Below are 25,956 nucleotides of genomic sequence, written 5' to 3' on the forward strand. Positions count from 1 at the left end.
TTGGGGAAAAAACTATCTTTCGAAAACAGCAGATATCTTAAAGAAAACAGGTGGCAGTTGATCATTTTTTTGCCTTTTATGTTAAATGAATTATTTATATAGCTTATGGGCTTTTTAATATGGGCCCGGCTAAATTGGGCTCACCAAAGTGGGACGCATTTTTTGACAATAATTTTTTTTTTAGGGAAAGACAGGAATAGAATTTTTCTATCCCTGGGACTTTTTCGAACAAATGTAAAACTTTCCCTCTAGGAAGGCAAGAATATAAAACTTACATGCCCATCTGTGTAAGACGGGGGTTTTTTAAATACCCGAGGAACAGGGGTGGAAATGGAAAAAACCCAAAAGTTACGAGTTTTTTTTTCCAAACGTCCAGAGGGGTTTGGGGGGCAGCTTCCTTTTACGGGAACCCTGTTAGATCAAAATTTTTTTCCTTTTCATTTTCAAAATGATCGTGGAGACAAGTGGGTTTGGATATTTTCTGATAGCTTTCATTTATTTTAAATTTTTGTGACGTCACAATAGTGTCATACTATTGACGTCACCCCCCAGGCACGCTATTTCAGACAAGATTTTTTCCCTTTTGGAAAGACAGGAATATCTTTCCCCGCGCGTACCCTGACAAATGTTTAATTTTCTTTTTCCCCTTTTAGTAGGCAAGAAAAACAAATTTTAGCTGCGTACTTACCGTGGTATGGGTTTTAAGGTAAGTATTTTTTTTGTTGATAAATTTAAAACATCGTCAAAAGTTTTTAAAAAAAACGCAGATATTTCCCGCGAAATTTTTTAAAATTTAATGACGTTGAGGTAGAGTGTATTCATTTTTCAGATTTTTTGCGCCTTTTGCCAAATATCGTTAGCGGGATGTTTTATTTTTTTTTATAACATCTCCAGAAACCCTCGGAAGGGAGAAAAAAAATGTGATAAGAATTTAAACTTCCCGCAAAAATTTTTTTAAAATCATAAAAAACTTGGCAGACCTCATCTTTATCATTTTATTTAAATCGTGCAATAAAGTCATTGACCCAAAACCCATGTAATGTCCTCCCCATTGTATGTAATTGGCCCCGTGTATTTTTAAATGGGGCGCACACGCAAACAATTTCGACCTAGAAATTGTACACTAAAGTTTTTTGTAAAGAAACAGTCTGTTAACTCAGTCATCCTCTCTTGCGCAAAACAGACGACGAAATATGATAATTTTAATATGGGCCCGTAAATTTTTGGCTCATATCCCCATGTCTTTAACTTCCTTTCAATTTTCGGGTAGTTTTTGTAAGTAGTTTTAAGAAAAACAATGATGCACGGATGCTACATACCGAAAAAACGGGGGCCCCCATGGCCGATTTGGTTTTAAGGGCCTGACCCTTTAAAATTTCTTTCCCCTCATCGATGTGGGTTTTAGCCTCACTCGGGGTGTTTTTAATTCTTCTTTTTAAGAAGCCACTAGCGGCTTTTTTTTCGGGGAAAAAATCGGTGGTTCACCCCGGTGCCCGCTCCCTTTACGAAATTTAAAGCAGGGGGGGCACCTGGGGGGATTTTCCCCTAAACCCTTAAAGCTGGAAAGTCGCCATATGACCTATCGCGACGTTTAAAACCAACAAAAAAAAAAAAATCCAGAAAAATTCACTGGGATCATCTATAAAGTTTTTTATAGCGGGAAAAGAGAAAAATAAATTTTAAGAATTTTCAACAAATGTAAAAAATTTTCCATATACCCCTAAGAAAAATTTTTTATCTTTTTGCCCTAAACCCAATTTTTTATCTTTTTTCGAGACTAAAAAAAGTTGTATCAATTTTCGTTAGTTTGTTCTTTTTGCGAGCTTCCCATTTTGTATCATTTAGCGCTGATTGTAAACATTTAGTTCAGTTTTGTGTGTTTTCAGTTTGTTTCGGGGTTTTAGGCGGGGAAATTGTACATTTTGCGTTTTTCCCAGGTCGATTCCTTGGGCCGAAATAAAAAAACAGCAAGGCGAAAAAATTTTTCCCGCTTATCCATTTCACGTGAAACCCAAAAATTAACGCACGGGTGGGCAGGTGGACGTATTATTTTTTTAAAAGTGCACGAACATTCTAGCTGCACTATATATACATTAATAAGGTAGGCCAAATTTATATCTACACACCGTATAAATTTTAAAGCGCGGGATGCAAAAATTTTAAAGTCTTGTTTATTTTATACGCGTGTGCAATATCATTTCCATAATAGGCGTTTTTAATTTTTTGCATGCACGCTTTAAAATTTTTGGTGCTTTTTTATACTTTCAAATATGCATGCACATATGAACCCTGGGACTAGTAAATTAATATATAAGTAGCTACAAATTTGGGAACTACACATACATTTTTTTTTTGATGTTTTTACGCGTGTGAAAAGAAAGAAATAAAAGCCAAAAAAAAAAACCATGAAAAGCAGTTTTTGAGGTTACCCTCGTTTTAAATTCGGATTTACTTGGTTTGCTCGAATATTTTTAGCATAAAACGCTGTTCAGTCACTTTTTTTGGGATGTCTTAAAAAAGAGAGAAAAAAATGCGTTAAAAATAGATTCACGTTTTTCGTTTTTTAAAACATTATTTTAACAAAAAAGGGATGTAAAAAATCCTTTTTTAAGACCTTTCATTTTTTTATTTTATTTTTAAATTGTGTAATTAAAAAGGGGCTTTTTGTTACCTGAATACAGGTTTTTTCACTTAAAAAAGACATTAACCCCAAAACTTGTCCCCAGTGATTTAGACTGAACGGGCCCAAAACCATGTCTTTTTGAGGGATGGTTTTGAATTTTATACGTACTAACTGAGTTAAAAATTTTCTTTTTACCTAAAAATCCCTCATGGGTTCGAACCTAAAAACGATGGCAATTGCAGTTTTAACCCGATTTTTTAAAGGGGAAACCCTCAGCCGAGAGATCCGACTACCAGACCAATCCTTTAGTTAAAGAAAAACCCCCCAAAAGGTTTATTTTTGAAGGGGAAAGTGTTTTTTACTCCCAGTAGAAAATATTTAAAACGTCAACGATTTTTTTATTTAGCGAGCCTAAAAAAAAAGGGTTAAATTTATAACCCCTTTCCCCTTTTTGACACAATGTCTTTAACCCAAATTTGGCGTGGAGAAAATTTCGGATGGCGCCCCCCCCGAGGGCCGATTTTTACGACCCGCGATTTTTAATTTTTCGCCCGTCCCCCTTTCCCAAATAACAGGCTGGCTACATTTTTTTGCATAAAACCCCTTTTCCCCAGGGGAAAAAAACCCAAAAGAAACATTTCCTATTGGAATGCATTCCCATGGGAAAAAAGCTTCCCCTTGGGGAAAAGTTTTTTCCCATAGGAAAGTATTCCCATGGGAAACTTTTTCCCAAGGGAAAAAATTTTCCATGGGGGTTCCCAAAAGGGAAATTTTTTTCCCATGGGAAAACTAAATTATCCCTTTTAAATTTAAAAAATAAAACAGCCAGTGCCATAAAAGTATTTTTTTTAAAACACTATGATGTTTTTCTAATAATTTATAGAAAAAAAAAAATAAGGTTTTCCCATGGGAAATTTTCCCATGGGAAAGAATTTTCCCCAAAAAATTTTCCCCGGGAAAAAACCCCTCCCCTGGGAAAGCAATTTTCCCATGGGGAAAAACCGTTTCCCCCTAGGAAAACGGCCATTTTCCCCTGGAAACAGAAAAATTATAATAGCAATATTTATTTAAAAAAATAAGATAAATGAAAAAGGTTTTTTGGCTGCTATATGGGAGATATGGGCTATCATTTTAATACGATTTTTTTAAATCCAAAACCTTTTTTTAGAAGTAAATTGACGTTTTTGCCAAATTTTGTCCCCTGGCAAAAATTTAAAATTGGCGGCCCCTTTTAAAATTTTCCCTTTTAAAATGCCCTAACTTTTTTTTTTAAAAAGGGCCATTAAGTCTATAAATTTAAAAAAAGTTTTAATTTAAAAATCTGAAATGAAATCAATAAATTCGGGTTTGCATTTTTTCTTTTTTAAAAATTTTTTCCGAGTTTTTCCCTAAAGCAACCCCAAACCCCTCATTTATAAATAATTTGTTCTCTAAAATCCCAAAATGGGCCAAATGTCATTTTTTTCACATGATTTAATTACTTCTCATATATCACAATTTAGACAGACACAGATATACACAGAAAAAGAGTACGTATTTATTACCTTCGACATGATGCTGCTTAGTGTTTAAGGCACTGCTTCTTTAACAAGTAAGCAATCTTGTTTCCAAACGTATTTCACCTCACTATCTCAGTATTTCTTCCTTCGTTCCAGCACTTCTGTCTGAAAATTCCAATATTATATGACAATGTAGAGACATGGATCAAGCAATTCAAATGATTTCAATCTAACACCATCACACATATTTCTCTTGTGTCTTGTTGTAACATTGACTGCCACACTTGTAGCCAAATCGTGAAATTGTATCTGCGCAATATTGGACGCCTTCTCGGAGTTCAGTATTGGAATAAAACACATATTTATGACTAAATTTGAGCCAATAGTGTTGTCTTCAATAAATCTTTGCAAATATATAACAGTTATTTTAGAAATATGTCATTTACAAACCCCAATATTATTCAAACATTGTTTATTTACTCCTTAAAACACCTAAAATCTAAAATGGTACCTGTTATGGAATTATACTTTAAACAAGATCAAATATTCCCTGAACATTTAGTATGTCCATTAAATATGAAATATCAATACGATGTGCTGACGGCAAGCAGATTTTATCTATGCTTGCGAGTGCCTTTGTCACTTCTATCCACCAATTATGGTTAGCATCATATCTGTATCACAATCAGTTAGTATTTCCAGAATGGTAGATGTCTTTATACTGTCATCAGGGACGTCATTATTTCCCACAATGACTGTCCCTTTTACATATATTTATCTGAAAAAAATCCTTAGTTTTGATTTCAAGTCAGGAGTTATTTTTGTTTATTTGTTTGGTTCTAAAGAATGGTATTTCTAAACTAATATTGTTTTATTATTAATTTCGCTGCAGGGTAATTAAGCACTTTTGTGACACTGGAATTTATGAGAAATAGAACAAATCATGAAAGATATGAGTTATATATGAATAAAAGCACTTAGATATTGCCGTGCCGCAAGAGAACTGTTGTCATAGTGATATGTGTAAGAAAAAGAAAAACGTCATTTGCGTATGTGTGCTTAACTGAATTCTTTGTATGAATCGCTTGATATTTCCTAGTTCTAAATAAAAGTAAATAGAATATCAAGCAGTTCAACATGTTGTAAAATGAAATGAAACATTTCATCTGTAGCAGATTTACATTTCATTTTAATAGACAAGTTGACATATTGATATACAATATTATGCGCAAACAGTTAGTATTTTTAGAATGGTAGATGTCTTTATACTGTCATCAGGGACGTCATTATTTCCCACAATGACTCTGTCCCTTTTATATATATTTATCTGAAAAAATCCGTAGTTTTGAATTCAGGTCAAGAGGGTTTTTTTGTTTATTTGTTTGGTTCTAAAGAATGGTATGTCTAAACTAATTAATTCTTTTTTATTATTATTAATTTGGCTGCCGGGCACATTAATTTTGTGACACTAGAATTTATGAGAAATAGAACAAATCATGAAAGATATGAGTTATATATGAATAAAAGCATTTAAATATGGCCGTGCCGCAAGAGAACTATGTGTATATAGTGATATGTGTAAGAAAAGAAAAACGTCATTTGCGTATGTGTGCTTAACTGAATTCTTTGTATGAATCGCTTGATATTTCCTAGTTCTAAATAAAAGTAAATAGAATATCAAGCAGTTCAACATGTTGTAAAATGAAATGAAATATTTCATCTGTAGCAGATTTACATTTCATTTTAATAGACAAGTTGACATATTGATATACAATATTATGCGCAAACAGTTAGTATTTTTAGAATGGTAGATGTCGTTATACTGTCATCAGGGACGTCATTATTTCCCACAATGACTCTGTCCCTTTTATATATATTTATCTGAAAAAAATCCGTAGTTTTGAATTCAGGTCAAGAGGGGTTTTTTTTGTTTATTTGTTTGGTTCTAAAGAATGGTATGTCTAAACTAATTAATTTTTTTTTATTATTATTATTAATTTCGCTGCCGGGCACATTAATTTTGTGACACTAGAATTTATGAGAAATAGAACAAATCATGAAAGATATGAGTTATATATGAATAAAAGCATTTAAATATGGCCGTGCCGCAAGAGAACTATGTGTATATAGTGATATGTTTAAGAAAAGAAAAACGTCATTTGCGTATGTGTGCTTAACTGAATTCTTTGTATGAATCGCTTGATATTTCCTAGTTCTAAATAAAAGTAAATAGAATATCAAGCAGTTCAACATGTTATAAAATGAAATGAAATATTTCATCTGTAGCAGATTTACATTTCATTTTAATAGACAAGTTGACATATTGATATACAATATTATGCACAAATGTAATAGTGATACATAAATCATGTTTGCAGCATCAGTTTATTCTGCCACAGCATGCGTACAGTTGTACATTTAATTCATATAGATAATAACTTAAATGACAGCCACGAAAATTTGGAATTCTGCTAATGACATCGTATCGATTTTGATGTAAAGACACATTTGCATTAAAAGGAACATATCTCGCATAACATTTATGCCTAAATATAATTGTATTGCATACGAGAGAAACAAAATCCGATCTTATACAAATCCGACAGATTGCAAAACTCTTTGTGCAGAAGACACTTTACACTATAATCATCGTCATTCCGCAGATCTCCTGACACCTTTCGCCCACTAAGTCTTGTGTTTACGCTAACATAAATTACATTTAACAAGCATGATTTATTTAAATCACGAAGTCCCTTTTAATGCTCTAGACAGTTCTAGGCTGTATTTATTCGCAATTGGAAATGTTGGCGAGATACAATAATACGACGCAACCGTTTCTTGCATACATAAATACTAGTAGACGTTGTATACGATATCTCATATAATGAAAACAAGTTGTTTATGTCTGCATGTAATGTGTGACTGGCACAGAAGATTTGAGTTTAAGTTTTTGTTGAATAAATTGAAATTCGCGAGTCCTGTTTTGAAGTGAAAACGAAGGAACGTTCTCCCTGACTACACGCGGACGCCGTAAAAGCAGCGCCCCGTTAACATTAAGCAGCGTAACTTTCACTCCATTCCTTTTGCTGTTCATACGAAATTAACGTCATAATTTTTAATGGAAAAGAGTAGGGCGAGTCTTAATATAATCTGTTGGATAGAATGAAGTGAAATATGATTTGGTGATAGATGGCAATATATGGAAGATCTGAGCGAGGGCATAGCACATAAAGCATTACCTCTCTAAGATTAGTTTTGAATTCACTTGATGCGGACAGAACCTTTTCTATAATCAAAAGAAGCTAAATATTTTGTCAATAAAAGGTAATGGCTGGATAGATAAAAAATCGTTTCTACTTCCTGAAATATGGACTTAACCCCCTTTCACTATCAAAAAACGCAGCGAGTAATATGGCTGTCTCTCGGACTGCTCTTGTTTCATCGGTAATGCTAGCAGGAGATAGTTAGATTACCCCATAAATGATAGATGCATACTGTTTGTATTTTTGCGATAATAAGAAAATTAAGATTTACTATGATATTTCTCCAATGTATTGCCTTCGTAGTTAGTTTGTTCTTTAATATCTTATAGGAAGCAATAGTATGTGTAGTCATTACACAATAGGGTTGTTATGATAGCACAATGGGGTTATACGGCTGAGGAATAATTTCAAGAGAGCGCTTTATAGCATTTCTTGAATATAACACAATTAATTGAATATTTGCTCTCGCTCTTGAATTTTAAAATTCTATTGTAAAATGTGGCACAATATTCTTCTAGATCGCGTGGTAGTTTCATATCTGAATTAACAGTATATATGCTTTTATATTCCTTATCTTGTTATGAATGGCAATATACATAACATATAATAAGCTTAAAAGAAGTGTTGAATGTTCAAAACTGTTACAACAGTAACTCCGTTGTTGTTGTTGTTGTTGTTTTGCAAGATGAGCATGTTTCAATTTAATTGAATTACTTGTAGCTGACCATCCATGTAGAACATGTTGCAGATAACACACCATAACCTTGAAATCACTGTATCAATTTTATCACAAAGTTCAGTCATATTTCTCTAATATCTATAACATTTACTAATAAAATATGTTTTAAAAAGCCGTATTCAACTTTTTACTCAAAGACTTCATTTAATTCATGTTTGTATCTGATTTAATGAAAATCGTCTGTATGAAAAGTATTCCTTTTACGGAGTTACAAGAATCATCAACAAGACAAAATGATACCTTCTTATTTATTTTCCACATTTAAAGTTCGCCCCGACAAATTTCAACACTTTTGCCAGGAATCGCCTTAATTTTCATGCTATAAAATAAAGTCTCAGATCTTGTAAAGCGTAAAAATAGAGAAGAGCTCAGCATGGAAAAGACCTAATTACTACTGACAAACTCGTTCCATCAATGGTGATCGGTTAATTACGTCTCGCAAATACTCAACAAGTAAAAGAACATATTGCCGCTCTCTGACAGTGACCATCGGTATAATTACGACAAGTAAAAGAACATATTGTCGCTCTCTGACAGTGACCATTTGTATAATTACGACATGGAAAAGGGACACATACATCACTAGGTTTTGGTTATTTTACTTAGCTGAAATTTTACTGAATGTGCTTCCTTTGAGCGTGTTATTGTTCTTTAGAATGAAATTGTTTTCTCTAAAAATGTTGATTTATGTGGAATTAAAGGCTATTTCAATCCTATTTACATTGTATTTCAGTAGTGAATTTTTCGCATTACACGTTGCTTAAATCCTTTTGTGATTGGGCAGTGAGTAGCCTTCTTCCATAACAAAGCAATTATTTTGATATAGGGTATAACAGGGTTTGTGTTATTTGATGTAGTGAAAGTTGAGATAGTTTCAGAAAACATTTGTTTTGTGATGAATGCATATCAGAGCAGTATCAAAGTTAAGATTGTATAAAAGAGCACTATCCGATGTAGTAAAGCTGAGATAATATTGCAAGGCAATTCTTATTTGGAGTTGTTGAAGCTGAGTATGAATATCATAGCAATATAATAATTATGGGAAGTACCGGTAGTGAAAGCACTATCTGATGTAGTGAAAACTAAACTGAGATAGTGTTACAGGACAATTATTATTTGGTGTTGTGAAAGATGGGTGTGTCACGGCTGTGTATATGATGTCTGACTTTGCCTGTTGTTTGTGAGTGATGTATGGCTCTGTCTGAGTGTTGTTGCCCTATCAGAGGTATGACTGTGCCTGTGTGTTGCTATGCATGTGTTGTGTAGTGTGTCTGTAATGTGTGGGTGTGCATTTTATACATTTATTTAGTGTATATGGCCCTTACTGTGTGGCTATGTCCGAGATGTGTGGCCCTCACTGGGGTGTGTGAGTCTGTCCAATATGTTTGGCTGTGTTTGATATGTGTGTCTGTGTCTGGCATGCAAGAAATTGCCTGTGACGTGTGTCTGCCTCTGAGATGTGTTGATGTGCCTGTGACGATTTGCTCTGCCTGTGATGCCTGACTGTGTCTGAGATGTGTGCTTGTGTCTGCGAGTGATTGTATCTGGAGTGAGTGACTGTGCCTTTGATATGTTCCTTTGCCAGTGATGTGCGGCCTTGTCTGAGGTATGGCTGAGATTGATGACTCTGTCTGACATGTTTCTCGATGTCTGTAATTTGTGGCTGTGTCTGTGATTAATGGTTGTGTGTGTGATCAGTGGCAGTGTCTGTGATTAGTGGGTTGTGTCTGTGTTTTGTGTCTGTGTCTGTGATTAGTGGCTGTGTCTGTAATTTGTGGTTGTGTCTGTGATTTTATGGTTATGGCTGTGCTTAGTGGTTGTGTCTGTGATTGTGGCTGTGTCTGTCATTCGTGGCTGTTTCTGTCATTAGTAGCTGTGTCTGTAAGTTGTGGCTGTGTCTGTGATTAGTGACTGTATCTGTGATTAGTGGCTGCGTTTGTGATTCATGGTTATGTGTTTGATTTATGGCTGTGTCTGTAATGTGTTTCTTTGTCTGTGGTTAGTGGTTTTGTCTATTATTTGTGGCTGTGGTTGTGATTAATGACTGTGTCTGTGATAGGTAGGTGTGTCTGTGATGTGTGGCTGTGTCTGTGATTAGTGACTATGTCTGTGATTTCTGGCTGTACATGTGTCTGTGATTTGTGGCTGTTTCTGTGATTAATGGCTATGTCTGTAATTAGTGGCTATGCCTGTGATTTTTGACTGTGTCTGTGATTAGTGACTGTGTCTGTGATTAGCGGTTGTGTCTGTGATTAATGGTTGTGTCTGTGTCTATGATATTTGTCCCTCTCTGTGATGTGAGTAGTGAATAAAATAAGGCTGCGAGCGTTATTTGACCCCACCTGACCCCTCCCCCACTTTTAAAAAATTCAACACCGGCCAATTCAAATTTAAAAAATCCAAAACCAGCCAGAGTGGGGCCAAATAACGCTCGCACAAATAATTACTATACTAGCCAGCCTTTAAGAGAAACAGAGTTTCTATCTTAAAATACTAACTCGGCGTATTTGTACCCATCGAAAAAACATATATTTTATATAAAATATATTTCATTTAAAACACTAAGAAACAATTTTCAGTAGAAGTGTCCTTATTGGTAAAACACAACGCATTAGATTTTTACTACGTTTATTCATTCATAAAGCGTAGTAAATATTGGTCCAGACAAAGAGAGAGTTTACCGCACGGAGTGACAATCGATATGCTAGATTATTCTTTACAAATGTCTGGGCGTAAATAAACAAATAAGCTTGTATTGTTGGATATACAACGGAAATAAGTGGAATTAAACTATGGGTGTAAAAAAACCCGGAAGAAAAATTTGGACAAGCAAATATACCTGGGAATATCTCTTTTAGTACGAAAAATTTAACTAATGAGAAATGATCCACGCTGCAGGTGGTTATCGACTTCTCACCAGTGAGAATTAACGCTCTTGTTTTTGGTTACTATATAAGCTAAGCCATGTAGAGTTTTGTCCCTTTGACCAACGGACTTACACTGACAATAATGATATTGATTTCTCTCTAGTGAGAAATGATTGACAGCTAGTATTGATTGTCACTTCGTGCGGTAAACTCTCTCTTTGTAACATGATCAAGCTACCAGCCACACAGATTCGTACTTCAGTCGGACAACTTTCACAACTTCATAAGATTAATTTATCTTTAATATTCCAATTATTTGATTAATTATACTTGAAACGCTTCGCAAGTTCATAGCTCAATCGGTTAGATGGAACGAAATAGTTTTTATTACCGCCGCGGCCAGGGGTTCGATTCCAGGACCAGGAGGTTTTTTTTCTTTTGTTTTTTTGGTAAAAGGGGGGTTTTTTTTTAAAAATTTTTAAAAATCTTAAAATTAAATAAATAAAAAAACAAATATTTTGTGTAAAAAAAAGGAAATTTATGATAGATAAATCCTATATGTTAAAAAAAAAAGGGTTTAGATTTGTTAAGGCCCAATGTGATCCTGCGGTAATTAAAAAACGCAATTAAAAAGTTTGGAGGTGCAATTGATATTTTAAAGCAATGTTACCTTTTTTTTCCTAAGAAAGGTCTATTTCCGGGCGGTTCCGTTTTGGGGCCCCGGAAAAGTTAGATAAGGGGAAAATAAATGAACTAGATGCAGCAGAGAAACCATGAAAATTGTTTAGTTCGAATAATAAAAAAAATGCGATAAGCAAAGTTTTCCCGCTTAAAAAACCCAAAAATCAAAACTTTTGGGGGAAAAGATTAAAAAAATTTAATTGTGAAACCTAGATTAAAACGAAATACAAATTGGGTTGGACAAAAAGAAAGAAAAAAAACGGGAAAAGGGGTATACTCTCCCCCCGAAAAAAATTTGGGAGTGATGAATTAGCAAAAATTCCCACAAAACCAATTAAAAAAAAATTTTAAACGAAGAGGTTGTTATGATTGATGTTTGGCTGCGTTTAGTTGAATGAAAGCTTTTTCAAAATATAAAAAAGGTGAAATTACTTTTTAAAACCGTTTGATTATTCAGTAAATATGTTGGGTTATTCCATTAAAGAAAAAAAGGGAGAATTGTAAAACATTTGAAAAAAAATTTTTTAGAAGGCGATTACCGTAAATGTATGGGGGGGTAAGGAAAAAATTTTTAATAAAAAGTTTGAATATTTTGAATAAATAAAAAATTTAAATGTCCATAATTTAAAAAGGTAAGGGTAGAAAATCGAAAGTTTTTAAATAGAATTTTAAAAAAGAATAATTGGGGGAAATATTTTAAGAAAAAATATTATTTTTTTTAGAAATTTGCGGGAAGGGGGGGTTGATAAATAAACAAAACAAAAATTTTGATTAAAAAAGACACCAACCGAAGCCAAAAAAATTTAAAATAAAGGACTGTTTACTTTAACATATGGTATTTAAAGGTCCCAAAGGGAAAAGCAAAATTTAAAGGGTGATCGATTTGTTTAAGCAAATTAAAAAATTTTTGAAAAAGGATTCCCCAAAAAGGACAGAGGAAAATAATAATTTATAAAATTAATAATAAAACCCAAAAAATAACAATAAAAGTTTAAAAAATAAGAAATTTTCAAGGTTCTTTTTATGCAAAAATTTTTTCCACAACAAAAAGTTTTTAGAATAAAAAAAGTTTTTAAAGGGAAAATTTAAAAAAAAAAAAGCTTTAGAAAATGGAAAGGTTACAATGAAAAATTTAATGTTGGGGGTACCATTTTTAATGAATTGGAAAAAAATTTTAAAATTAAAAAATATATTTATAAATGGAAAAAAAATTTTAATTTTAAAAAGGAATGAAACAATATATTTAATTATTCACTAATAAATATGCTGTTACAAAAAAAGTTTAATTTTGTGGGGAGTAAGCCTGGGTTATTTTACAAAAAATATTTTTGGTTTTTTTCATGCATTAGCATTTGTTAGCTATTCATTTGTGAGTGTTGGGTTTTTCCCATAGTAATTCCCATTTTTATTAATGAAAAAATTGCGACAAGAAATTTTTTTAAAAAAGAATCTAAAAAAAAAAAATAAAAACAAAAGCAGGTTTGCAGTTTTTGTTCGTAACCCTAATGACCTAAAAAAAAGAAGAAAAAAAGTTATTAAAGGAATTTTTACAATAGTTGAAAGCGAAAAAAAAAAAATTATTTAAATTTAAAACATTTTGAAGGAATTTAAATTAAGGAATAAAAGTAAAAAAAGAGATTATATTAATTTAATTAATTAAAGATTTTTTTAAAATTTTTTATATAAATGAGAAAAATTATATCATTTGAAGAAAAATTTTTGATCAGGAAAAAGTAGTTTTTAGATTTATTAAGAATAAATTGAAATTTTTAATAATTCTAGCCCAAATTCATGAATGGAAAATTTTTAGGCCCCAAGGGAAAATTTAATATCTTTTTGAATTGTGCTAAGAACCTCTAAAATATTATTTTTTTTTAGCAATTTTTAAACAGAAAAAAAAAGTTAAATTTGCTAAAAAATTTGGGGTGTTTTTTTTCTTGACGTTTTTTTTTAACTAACAAAGTTTAAAAAAAATTTCCCGAAAAGGCGTTAAAAAATGACCCCGAGGGGGCTATAAATTTTTTTAATTGATCATTTTTATTAAAATAATGGAAAAAAATTGTGTTTTATTTATGTTAAAACGACCAAAATATGTTTTAAAAACTTCAAAAAAGAAAAAAAAATGAAAAAACAGAGTTGGTTTGTTTTAGAAAAAAACAAAAATTACCGAAAAAATGGTTAAATGAATTTTCCAAGAAGGTAAAAAATTTTAAAAAGTTGAAAAAATTTAGAAAAAATAATTAAAATCTTATTCAAAAGTTAAAAATTTTTAAAAAAAAATTTTTAAAAATCAAATAATTTTTTTACATGTGTTTTTAAGATTTTTTTCTAAAAGATATTTTAGTGGTTAATAAAAGATAGATAGAAGTTATCCCAAATTATTGATTTAGGAAAAATAATGAATTGCAAAAATTTTCATATAAAAATGTATAAAAAGAAGAAATGTTAAAAAATCAAAAAAATCAAATAGTTAGCGTGAAATAAAAACATATCATGAAAAATTTTAAAAAATTTTAGTTATCTATTAAAAGGAATTTATTTAAGGGATGTGGTTGTTTAATTTTAAAGAAAAAAATGCCGAAAAATTAGGATTGTCCCGACAAATAATCCCCGAAACAACCCTAAAAGAGTTATACAACTGATTTTGACCTAATAAGAAAAATTATAAAAGCACTTAGCAGCTTTAAAGCCCTTGATATTAATTGGGGGTTAAAAAAAAATTGTGTAAAGGGAAAAACAGGTAAAAAGTGGAATATAAAAACTAATGGAAAAAGAAAAAATTTTTAAATATTTTATTTTTTTTAATTTAATTTTTTTTTTTTTTAACCCTTTTTTTTGCTTAACGAATTTTTTTTTTAAAATTAATAAAGAGGGAAAAACGGAGCCAAAAACAATTTATAAAAATTTTTGAAATTAAGTTGAATATAGAAAGATAAAAAATCAATTTAAAATTTTAAAATTATAAACCTTTTTGGGTATTTTAAAAGCTAAACTTAAAGTTTAAAAAGGTATAAAAATAAACTTGTTTTAAAAAAAAACTTTTGTAAAAAAAGCGCAACAAATACAATTATAAAAACTTATTTTCAACAAAGGCTTTAGAAATTATTAAATAAAAAAAATAAAAAAAATTTGTCAAGCTTTTGATGAAAAATAAATAGTTTTGGTAATGGTTTTCAAAAGGGAAAGGGGTTGGGGAAAAAGAGCAGTTGGGTTAAAATTATTAATTAGAATAAATTAAGGGGGTGTTCAAGTTAAAATTTCCCAAAACTTAAAAAAATTAATAAAAGGGATTGAAATTTTATAAAAAATGTGAAATGAATGTTTTAGATGGTGTCTTTTTGTTATAAATTTCTGTTAAAAAAGTTAAAAAATTTCAAAATAAAAAAAAAATAAAAACATTTAATTTAAAGGAATAAAAATTTTGTAATTAAATCAAATACCCAAAATGATTTTTTAAAAATGATATTCTTTTAAAATTTTTTTTGGTTTGAAGAAACTAGGAAAATTTATCCTTTTAAACATATAAAAATTTTTAAATACAAAAAACCCGTGAATGTTATTATTTAATAACGAAATAAAAAAGGGGGGAAAATTGTTTGGATAAAAGAATTAATAGTTTTAAGTTTAAAAAAAAAAAAAGAAAAAAATTAAAAAACTTTTTTTGCAAATCATTTTTACAAATTTTAAAAAATGAAAAAAAAATTTTAAATGAAATGTTGAAATTGTTTAGCTATCAAGGGTGTTCAGGGTTTAAAAAACCCAAAGGGGTAGTAAAGTAAAATTTAAAAAAACCAAAAAGGTTTGAAGCCCCTTTTGAAATTTTATGTGTTTTTGAAAATACAAAAAAAATTTCAAGTCCCCAGCCAACCCAGAATTTATTTCCCGAAAAAATATAAAAAAACAAAAAGTTGTGGTTTGGTTACAAAGTTTTTTGGTTTTTTGACGACAAATATAAAAAAAAGGTTTACAGGGGAAAAGCGGTTTTTAATTTTATAAAAAAAATTGGGGGAAGGGGGAATATTGTAAAAAAATATTTAAAGGAAATTTTAAAAAAAATTCCCAATTTTAAAAAAACGAAATTGTTTTTTAAAAAAGAGAAATTTGACATTGTGGAAAAGAAAAAAAAAAAAATGAAACAAAAAGAGATGAAAAAAAAGTTTTGAAGGCCCAAAGGTCAGGACAACAGTCCGGGCTACCCCCCGTCGGGATCCGAAAAACGGGAAAATTCAAAGGAAAGTCCCAAATTCAGAGTGCAATAAAATTTTTAGTTGAACACAAAATTCTTGTTTTTTTTCAAAATTAAGAGGTTATGTTCCCCACTTTTTTATGAAAAAAATAGGGAAATTCAAAAAAAAATTAACGCATTAAAAAAAATGGAAAAAATTACATGGGGGTTTTTGATTTAATTATTTTTTGACTTTTTCAATTTAGTGATTCTTTGGATAACTTGAAAAAAATCCCAGATTTTAAAAATTTTTATCCCAAGAATTTCCTAAAAAAAATTTTTCGAACTGGGGCCTTGGGTTTGATTTAAATTTTAAAAAAAAGGGTTTTTTAAATAAATTTGATTACAGGGATTCATTAAAAAATTAAAAAGAAAAAAAATTAATAAAAGAAGAATTTTATTCGTGTTAAATGAAATAATATTTTGATAATAATAGAAAGCTAAAAATATCGGGAAAAAATTTTAAAATAAAAAAAGGGGAGATTCCAGATCTTACCTAAAAACGAGTACGCTTTAGCAGAGTTTTTAAAAAATTTTAGAAGGTTGTGTTTATATTTAAAAAAATTTAGACCGTCCCTTTTTTTATTTTGGGGTTTTAGTGGGGCAATTTTTAAAATGGGAATTCGTTGATTTAAATAATGATATGTATGATTTGTTTTATTGAAAAGGGTTTGGGGGGATTGAAAATTAAAAACAGATATAAAAAAGAAATAAAAAAAATATGAAAGATTAAAACCCAAAAAAGAAAAAAGTAAATAAAATTTTTCCCTTGACGCCAAAAACCCTTTAGGGTTTGGGTGTCGGCCCTTTACCCTTGGAAATTTTAAAATTTAAGAAAAACAAAAAACAATTAAAATTAAAAAGGGTAAAAAAAATTTTTTATAATTGATGTGTTTTAAAAATATTAAAAAGAATTACATTCTTTAAAGATTATCCTTTGCCAAAAAAAATTAAAATCATGAAGGTTTTAATTACAGTAAAAATTTAAAGAAAAATTTGAATGGGGAAATATGATTTTAAAAAATATTTCCCAATTTAATGAAAAAAAAAAAATATGTTGTTCTTTTTTAAAAATCTTGAATGTATAAAAATGGGTTTTAAAAAGAACAAAAAAATGGGTTTTAATTTTGATGAAAGTTGGTTAAAAAAATATTTTGGGGTTCAATACCAGAAAGTTGAAGAAAAAAATTCTTTTAAAAAAGGATTTTTTTAAGTTGAGAACAATTGTATTGGGTAAGAGATGGAAAATTTTAGAAAGGGGGGTTTAATATTGGACATGATGAAAATATTTTATTGAGTTTTTAGAAAAATTATTTTTTGTTCAACAATTTAACAAAAATTTTATTTGGGTATTAGAAAAAAAAAGTTTTTATTAAATAGTTGTTAGTGGGATGTGCATTTAGATTAAAAAAAAATTTTAATGATGTTTTTCTTAAAAATTATTTTAAAGAAAAAAAAAAAAAACTCAGCAATTTTATTTTACTGAAAGATCATTTTTTAAAAATTAAAAAAAGATGCGTTAAAGCTTTTTATAAAGATAAAGATTTTTTTGTAATAGTGATTACGAAAGAATTAAAAAATTTTTACTTCGGTAAATAAAAAGTATTGGGAAAATTTAAAGATAAAGCTCCCGGCTTCCCATATTTGAGTTTTTGGTTTTAGGAGTAAATGTTTATTTTTTAAAGGAATTATGTAGCATAAAGTCGATTTAATTAAAAAAGTAAAGGAATTAAAAGAGTGCTTTTAAGGCTTTTAAAAAGTTACAAAGATCTTTTTTTAATCAACAAAAAGTTTTAAAAAATTTAAAGTTATAAGATCAAAAAAACATAATGTTTTTTTTTATGTTATAAAAAAACATCAATATTTATGATGATAAAAGTTTAAACCCTCGGGGGAGGGTTATACCCTGGATTTAATAAAAAATTAAAGATTTATAATTTTTAATTTTAGAAAGAACATAGTTTTTTTTTTTAGGACATCTTTACGATGTAATTTTTTCCATTTAGAAAGAACTATTTTCTTATTTTAGGACTTTTTTTACGATGAAATTTTTTCAACTTTAAAAAAGAAATAGTTTTTTTTTAGCCCCCGTTTAGAGAAACAAAGTTTCTTTTTTTATGATTGTTTGGGAGAAACATAATTTTTCTTTTAAAAAATAAAACCCAAAAATTTTAAAATTGAATTTTTTTAACGTTAAAAAGTTTAATATAAATAACATATTCATGAAAAATTTTATTAAAATTTAATTTTAAATTAGATTATTTTTCGTTATTTTTAATCGAAAATTTAAAAAAAATTTTATATTTTTTTATTTTTTGTGAATTTGTTTCCCTTTATCAATTTAATTGCATCAAAAAGTAATTAAAATAAATTAAAAAAAATTCTTAATTTATTACCATTTTAAACTAACCGGACTAGCTTTAATTTTTCCCCATTGAAATAATCCTTGTATTTTTAAAAAAATGGAGGCTTTTTTTTTTTGTCTTCTTTTTACTTATTTTTGTTTTATTATGAATATTATTATAAAAAAAAACAAAATTTTTAATTAATGATAGATAGAATCTAAATAACCCCAGGTTCTTTTTAAAAAATTTAAGAACCCCCAAATGTTTGGGTAAAAAAAATATTTGGTTGAATTGAAAAATCTTCTTTTTTTAAAATTAATTTTTAATTTTTTTTTTGAAAACCCAATTTTGTTTTTTAAACCCTAAGGTTTTTATTCACTTGTTTGTGTGATCCCCCCACAATAAGGAAAATTCTATTAAAGTTCATCAGAGTTGCTAATGTATATATTTTTGATTATGTACCCCCATTTGTTGGTTTTGAAAAAACATTTTTTTCCCCTATTTTAGATTATTTTTGAATATATATGATTTGTTTAATAAAACTTTTATAATTGTAATCTATTAACTCGTAATCCAAATAATTCAAATAAATCTGTGGTATTTAATACTTTTTTTGTAATTTTTTTAAATGTCATATGTTAAATTTGACGCGGTATAATAAAGTTTTAAGAAGTTTTTGGATATAATTTTAAAAAAGAAAACTTAAGTTTATTTTTCCCATTTAGTTTTAAATTCTGAAAATTTTTTTTTATTTAAGAATTTTCAGAAAAATCACAATCGTTTTTTTTGTAGAAATTTAAAAGCAAAAATTTTGTAAGGGTTATTTTTTTTTTAGTAATTGGTTTTGTTTTAGAAAAAATTTTTTATTTTGAAATTTTTTGATTGTAAAAAATGTTGGGTTTGCAGAAATTAAAACCCCTTGTTTAGCTATATTAAACACAAGCCCAGATCATTTTTATTTTTTTAAAATTTTATTTTAAATTGTTAAAATTTCTTTTTGTAAATATTTCTGAAAGATTGTTGTTTCGTGGAAAACCCAAATTTGAATTTCGGCTATTAAATGTTTTAGAAATAAAAAAAATAGAAACGCTTTCAAAACTGTTTGTCGTCGAATAAATAATATTAAAATTGGAAGGCCCCAAAAACATACCACGTAAAAGGAAATGGAACTTTGTCAAAAGAAGACATGAAGAAAATTCCTTTTTTTTAATGTGAATTTATAAAGACTGAGAAAACATTTCCCCAATATTATAAGAAGATGTATGATTAAATTTATAGAATATTAAGCACAAAAAAAAAAAGTTATTGTATTTTTAGAAAATTAACATAAGGATTAAAATTCGGAACAGTATGATCTTTATATGTAAAAGACTTTGGTATTGCGTGAGCTTTGACGTTTTTTGTATTATATAAAAATTTTTTGGGGTAAAAAAGCTACCCTTAAAGAAAAAAAATTTTTTTAATATGCAATTCTCATTTCATGTTTGTGAAAATTTGTAATATTATGTTTATTGATGTAAGTGTCATGTTTAAAATAAAAATAAACCTTTTTGTTCGGGGTTTTCTTTTTGATTACTTAATCTGCATTTTTAAAATTGTGAGTGTGCGAATTACAACAATCCGAAGTTGTTTTTAAGGTTTCTTTTTTGGGAATTAAATCATTTTAAAGGGTTTTTTTTAAATGTGTGTCATTTTTCCCCCCTTTTGGGAAGGTTTTTCCAATTAGTTTATTTTTCTGCAAATTTTTTTGAAAATTATCGAGTAAATTGGTGTTTTTTTGTAAGTCAGTATTTAGTTTATTTATTTGTTTGATTTCTAACTGATACTTTTTTTGAAAATTTTTTTCTCGGTTTCATAATCTTGTTTTTTAGTTTTCTTGTTTAATATCTATTTTAATTTTAATTTGTTTTTAATTTTAAAAATTTGTTTTAAATTCTTTTTTTTTTCATCTGTTAAATAGATTTTCTCATTTCTTTAATAAAATAACCCATCTTTCATTTTTTTTAATTTTTATTTGTAATTGAACTTTAAAAATAAATTATTTTTAAAATTTTTGTTAATTCAAATTTTTTCTTATTTGTTTTATGTCTATTTTATACTTTTGTTTTAAAGGGTTTATAGTATTTTAAAAATTAAAATTTTTTTTAAAACAAAAACCGTTTGAAACTGCCTTTGGGGTTTTATCTAAAATTTCCTAGGTTAATAAGGTTATTCCCCCCCATTTTAAAAAGTTGTTCATTTGTTATAAGTTTTTTTTGTGAAGATACATCCGAACCCTTTTTTAAAGTTTTTTAAAATTGTTTTTGGTTGCTAATATTAAATAATATCAAATTTAAATTTTCTTATCTGTGGGTTTATTATTTGTTTTACATCATTAAAAAATCCTTATATTTAAGTAAAGTGTTTTCTTAAAAAATTCCCTTTGGTTGTCATTATAAGAAATTATTTTTGTTTTGTTTTATTAGCAAAAGAGTTTGGGTTAAAATTTGTTCATTACAAATATATCATTTTTTTCCCCTTTATTTGGCTTTCAAATAAAAATTTAAAAGTAAATTTCCGATATCTTTTTGGTATTTTTAGTAAGACTGATTAAATAAATAAAAACGTTTTTGTGAGTCTTGTGAAGTATTTTGTTTTTCTTTGAAAATTTTTTTTTCACTAAAATCATAAATATTTACTTTTTTTTTTTCTGTTAAGATTTTAAAAGGTTCAATTTGGCTGGGTCAGTGAAAATTTAAATATTTTTTTGGATTTATTTTTTTTTTTTTTGCATTTAAATTTAAAAATTTTAAATTAAAACCTGTATTTAGATTGTTTAGGTTTTTAGCTTTTAGGTATAATTTATATAATTATAAGGGTTTTTTGTTTAATGATTAAAAGATTTGTTTTTAGATCCGAAGTCCACTATTAAATTTTAAAAAATGATCCCGGCATAAAAGGTAAAGTTGTTTAAAGTTATTGGGTTTTTTTACTTTTTTTTATATAATTTGGGAAACCATTTTTAAAAATATTACATTTTAAATTATTTTTCTTATTTACAATTTTAAAAAAAACAAAAAATTAATGAAGGAATAAGAAAAAATTGTCGGGAAAAGATGAGAAAATTTTAAAAAAAAAATTAAAGAAAAAAAAATTAGAAAAACTACAAAGGGGGAAATTTAATGAAATTTATAAACCAATTCTGAAGGGAAAAGAAAATAAAAAAAAAAAATTATAAGTGTTAAAAGCAACATGGAAATTTGGAGCAATTAGCGTTACTGGGATGAAAAGAAAGAAACAAACATATAAAATTTACCACAGATTAAGAACCCCCCAATTATGGGTCTCCCGAAGAATGGGGAGGGAATATAAAAAATACAGGGAAATAAATAAAAAAACTACTGAAAAAGAAATTTAAAAAAGTACTGATTATGGGAAAGAAAAGCTTTAATCGGTTTATTTACCGTTTTTTGTTTTTTTGGGTGAATGTTGGACAGGTTCTAGAGTATTTAAAAAATTTTGAAGTTAAAAAAAGAAAAAATGGGGAATAACTGAAAAAAATGATGAACAACGAAAAAAAGAAAAATTAGGAGAAGACCAAAAGAAAAAAAATACCCACAGTAGATTTTGTGTTTTTGGATAATAAGTTTTAGAAGAATTGAAAATTAAAACCCCGAAAAGTTTGACTTTTTTACTGAGAAAAATTGATTAATAAAATGAATTTAAAAAAAATTAAATAAAAAGAGAAAAGTTATGAGAATATAAAGATTAAAAGGTTAATGAAAAATAAAATAAAAGGTCCAAATAAACAAAAAAACAAAAAAATTAAAAATAACCCAAAGGGGAATTTTTAAAGTAAAAACCCGGGTTTAAAAATATTTTGGATGTCTTCTAATATGGACAAGGATAAAAAAATATAAATATAAAGTTACCAAATGGAAATATGGTAATTTAATTTTTAACTTTAAAAAATTGATGGTCAAAACAAATTAATTGTAAGGATGAAAATGGAAAAGGGGTAATTAAAATAAAGAGATGATTTTGATTGATTTGATTAATAAAAAGATAAACAAAATAAAAAAAATTTAATTCTTCTAGAAAAAAAAAAATTTAAAAAATTAAAAAAAAAAAAGGTTACGTAATAAAAATTATGAAATTAAAAAAGTAATTAGGGGAAGGGGTTGAGTTTGTCCTGTAACAGTAAAAAGGTTAATGATTGGATTTAAATTTTTTTGGGTTTAAAGTTCCGGAAAAAATAATGAAAAACAAAAAATGAGGGGATTTGGGGGTAATTTTTTTAAAAATGGTTAAAAAAATTACCCAAAAAAAGAAATGTTATTAAAAAAAAATTTTTCGAAAATATAAATGGGAAAAAAACAAAGTTTAATTTGAAAAAGTTTTAAAAATGATAAAAAAATATCGAGGATTTTTCAATCGATTTGTTGTTCTTTTAATTTTTGTAAAAAAAAAATTATGTGTTGGTTGGATATATTAAACCCAGTTTTTTTGGATAAAATTAGTGATGAATTGAAAAAAAAGAATTCGTTTAATAAAAGGTAGGTTTTTAAAGAATTTTTTTTACAAAAAGGTTTTAAAGTTAATGATATTAATTTTTTACAAAGGGGAAAAATTTTAAAAGTAAGATGATTTTAATTTAAAATCAGATACTCAAAAATTTGGAATTTCATTTGTTGTTTAGATTTTATTTCATTTAAAAATAATTTTTTTGTTGGATTTAAGAATGTAAATTTTTAAATGCTTGGGTTTGAGAAAAAAAAATTGAGAAATACTGAAGGGGAATAAAAACCCAAAAATAATAACCCCATGGTACAAATTTATTTTATTGTGTTTATTTATAAACATTGTTTTTGGGGAATTTCGTGCAATCATGTTTAAGTATGAGATTTAACAGAGTTATCCGTTTAAAAAGAACCCCAAAAGTTGGGTTTTGAAATTAATAAAAAAAATTATAAATTAAAAAGAAATATATTAAGCATATTTTGGTAGAATAATTAATTTTAAAAGAGGTTAGAAACAAGTTTTACATAAAATTTTAAAAAAAATTAAATTTAAAATTTGTTTTTTTTAATGTACAAAAAGTTTATAAAAAAATAAAAAGGGAAAATTTTTTTATGTTTTTAATGCTGAAGGGAAGAAAACTGGTTGGGGACTTTTACATTTTAAAGAAAATTTTTTTAAGTGGAGTTGTATTTCAATTAGAAGTGGGAAAAAAATTGGGAAAAAACAGGAAAAACCCCCGTAAAAAAGTGGAACAAAAAAAAGGTTTGGGAAAAGAAGTTGGAAAAAATTTGTGTATAAAAAATTTTTGGAAAATTTAAAAAGAAACTCCCCGGCAGTTGGGATTTTTGTTTAAGGAATTAAAAAAGAATAACATTAAAAAAAAAATAAAAGGAGGGTTTAAAAGAGAAAAAAAAGATTTGTCAGGGTGGGGACTTTTGTCGACAAAAACGTTTTTTTAAGTAATTTATAAAAATAAAATAAAATTATTTTAAAAGTTTAAAAAAAATATTGGAAAGAAACAATAATTTATTTAATTAGAAAGTTTAATATTGTTTGGGAAATAATTTAAGCACAAAAAAAGGATATCATTTACAATTAAAAGATAGGCTCATTTTTGATTGGTTTTAAAGGTTATTTTGAAGTAAATTTTAAGTTAATAAGTTACGATGGTGCTTTTATGTGAGGGGTCAGGCTTTTTTTAATTGTGCTTCATTAAAGATAGTTGGGGTTAAACAAAATGGAAAAATTGTATTGATTGTAATTTAATTTAAAAGGTAGTAAATGAAAGAAAATTTTTTTGAATTATCTAAGGTTTTTCAGAAAAACCAAAAGGAACAAAGGGAATTTATTTTTAGAATATGGATTTTCTGAAGATAGGAAAGATAATGCCCTTTATAATTGGGGTTCGTATTAAAAGAAATTAAATCGAAGATGGTAATGGAAAATCAAGATTCGTTTAAAAAAATTTTTTTTTTTTCAGGGGTTTTTAAAATAATATTTTACCCCCAAGTTTAAATAAATAAGCTAAAGATTATAAAATTTAAATTTTAGAATTGTGGTATGAACCAGGTAGGTAAATTTAAAAAAAATTAATTTTGGGTTCCCCTTTAATTTTCAAAAGAATTTGGGTTAATCTGTTTTTGAAAAATTTAAAAAGAAGTGGTATACTTGGGAAATGGGGGGGAAAAATCAATGAAAAAACCACAAAATAATAAAAACCCTTTTGAAAAGTGGTATAAAAACCCCAAAATGTATTTGTTTTTACAAGACCCAAAAAGTAATTCAAAATAACCCCCTTTTTAGATAATTTAAAATTAATGCAGCAAAAAATTAATTGCACTTTGGCCCCGTCTCTTTTAGTTTGGGAATGGTTTTTTTTTTATCCAGAAACAGAAAACCAAGTTAAAAAAGAATATATGATGAGTAATTTAATTTTTATTATAAACCAAAAAAAAAGATGGAAATTGTTAAATGATCAAACTTTATAGTTTTTTTTGGTTTGTTCATTTTTAAATTTGGGAAAATTAAAAAAGGGAAATAAAAACAGAAAAAGCATATTACTTAACAGCTAAGTTAAAATTTTTTAAACAGCTAATATTGTGTTTAGCAAATTTTTTGTTGAGGAAACAGTTGAAATAAAAATTTGGGAAAGAATTTTTGTTTTTAAAAAAAATAATTTTTTAAAAATATAATGGTATCAAATTTTATTGAAAAAAAATTACCTTAAGTGGAAAAAGAAAAATTTGCAAAAATTTTAAAAAAAAAAATAATAATTTTGATTTAAAAATGAAAATTTCGTGGAAAACTTCCTTTTCTTTTAAAAAAAAACACAAAAAATAATTAAAAAAAGGTTGAAAAAAAAAGGGATTAAATTTCAATTTCAAAAAAACAGTTTTATAGGTCAAAAGGTGGTTTTTTGGGTTTAGTGGTTTTTTAGGAAAAAAATTCTTCAATGGAGAAAAATAGCTCCCAAAATATTAGCCCCCCCTTTGGATGGAGCCCTTTGGGGGGCAGTAGGGTTAGTAAGTTATTGGGGGGATGATTTTGGTAGTAATAAAGAAAATATGATATCCCCTATTTAACTAACAAAGAAAACAAAAAGTAGGGTTGGGGTATTAAATTAAACAAAACAAAAAAAATGGGGCTTTTTGGGGATGGGCAAATTAGGGGAAACCCCTTTGATTACCTTTGTTAAGTGGGAAAGGTTTAAAAATTTTATTCCCCCGGGGGTGTACAAAAATTCCATGTAAAAAAAAAAAATAAAATTTAAAAAAACCCTTTCTAATTTTGAAAAAGAAAAGGGGTTTAAAAATTAAAAATTTAAAATTTGGGGGAAATTTGTAAAAAAATTTTCAAATCAAAGTGAATAAAAGAAAGGGGAATTTTAAAAAATTTTGGACGACTTGGGTTTGGTGGAAAATTGGGGTTTTTTTTAAATTTTTGTACTTTTATAAAAAGGGTTTTTGAAAAAATTTTTTATTTAAACATTTGGATTTCCCCGAAGGGGTAATTGATAAATTTTCCCCAGTTTTAAAATAAAACAAACAAAAAAGACAAAAAGTACACTTGGGTTTTTTTGTTTATTTTTATTTTAAAATGTTTAAAAGGTATAAAAAATTTTTGATTATTTTTAAGAAAAAAAAATTAAAAATCAAAGAGTAATGAAAAAACAATTATAAATTTTTAAATTAATAAGGAATTTTCTTCCGGGGTT

At 27.6% G+C, this 25,956-nt stretch overlaps 1 protein-coding gene across 1 annotated transcript in view; it reads right to left on the reverse strand.

Annotated features, from left to right (window-relative positions):
• Positions 1–25,956, reverse strand: part of LOC123523861 (uncharacterized) — a 57,557-nt gene that overhangs the window by 26,661 nt on the left and 4,940 nt on the right. Inside the window, exon 2 of the mRNA XM_045301601.2 lies at positions 4,168–4,287. Within this exon, the coding sequence (XP_045157536.2) occupies positions 4,168–4,176 (9 nt within the window). The 5' untranslated portion in view covers positions 4,177–4,287. The remainder of the gene's footprint in view (positions 1–4,167; positions 4,288–25,956) is intronic.

The sequence above is a fragment of the Mercenaria mercenaria genome, chromosome 3 (assembly GCF_021730395.1).
Source record: "Mercenaria mercenaria strain notata chromosome 3, MADL_Memer_1, whole genome shotgun sequence".
Lineage (NCBI taxonomy): Eukaryota > Metazoa > Mollusca > Bivalvia > Venerida > Veneridae > Mercenaria > Mercenaria mercenaria.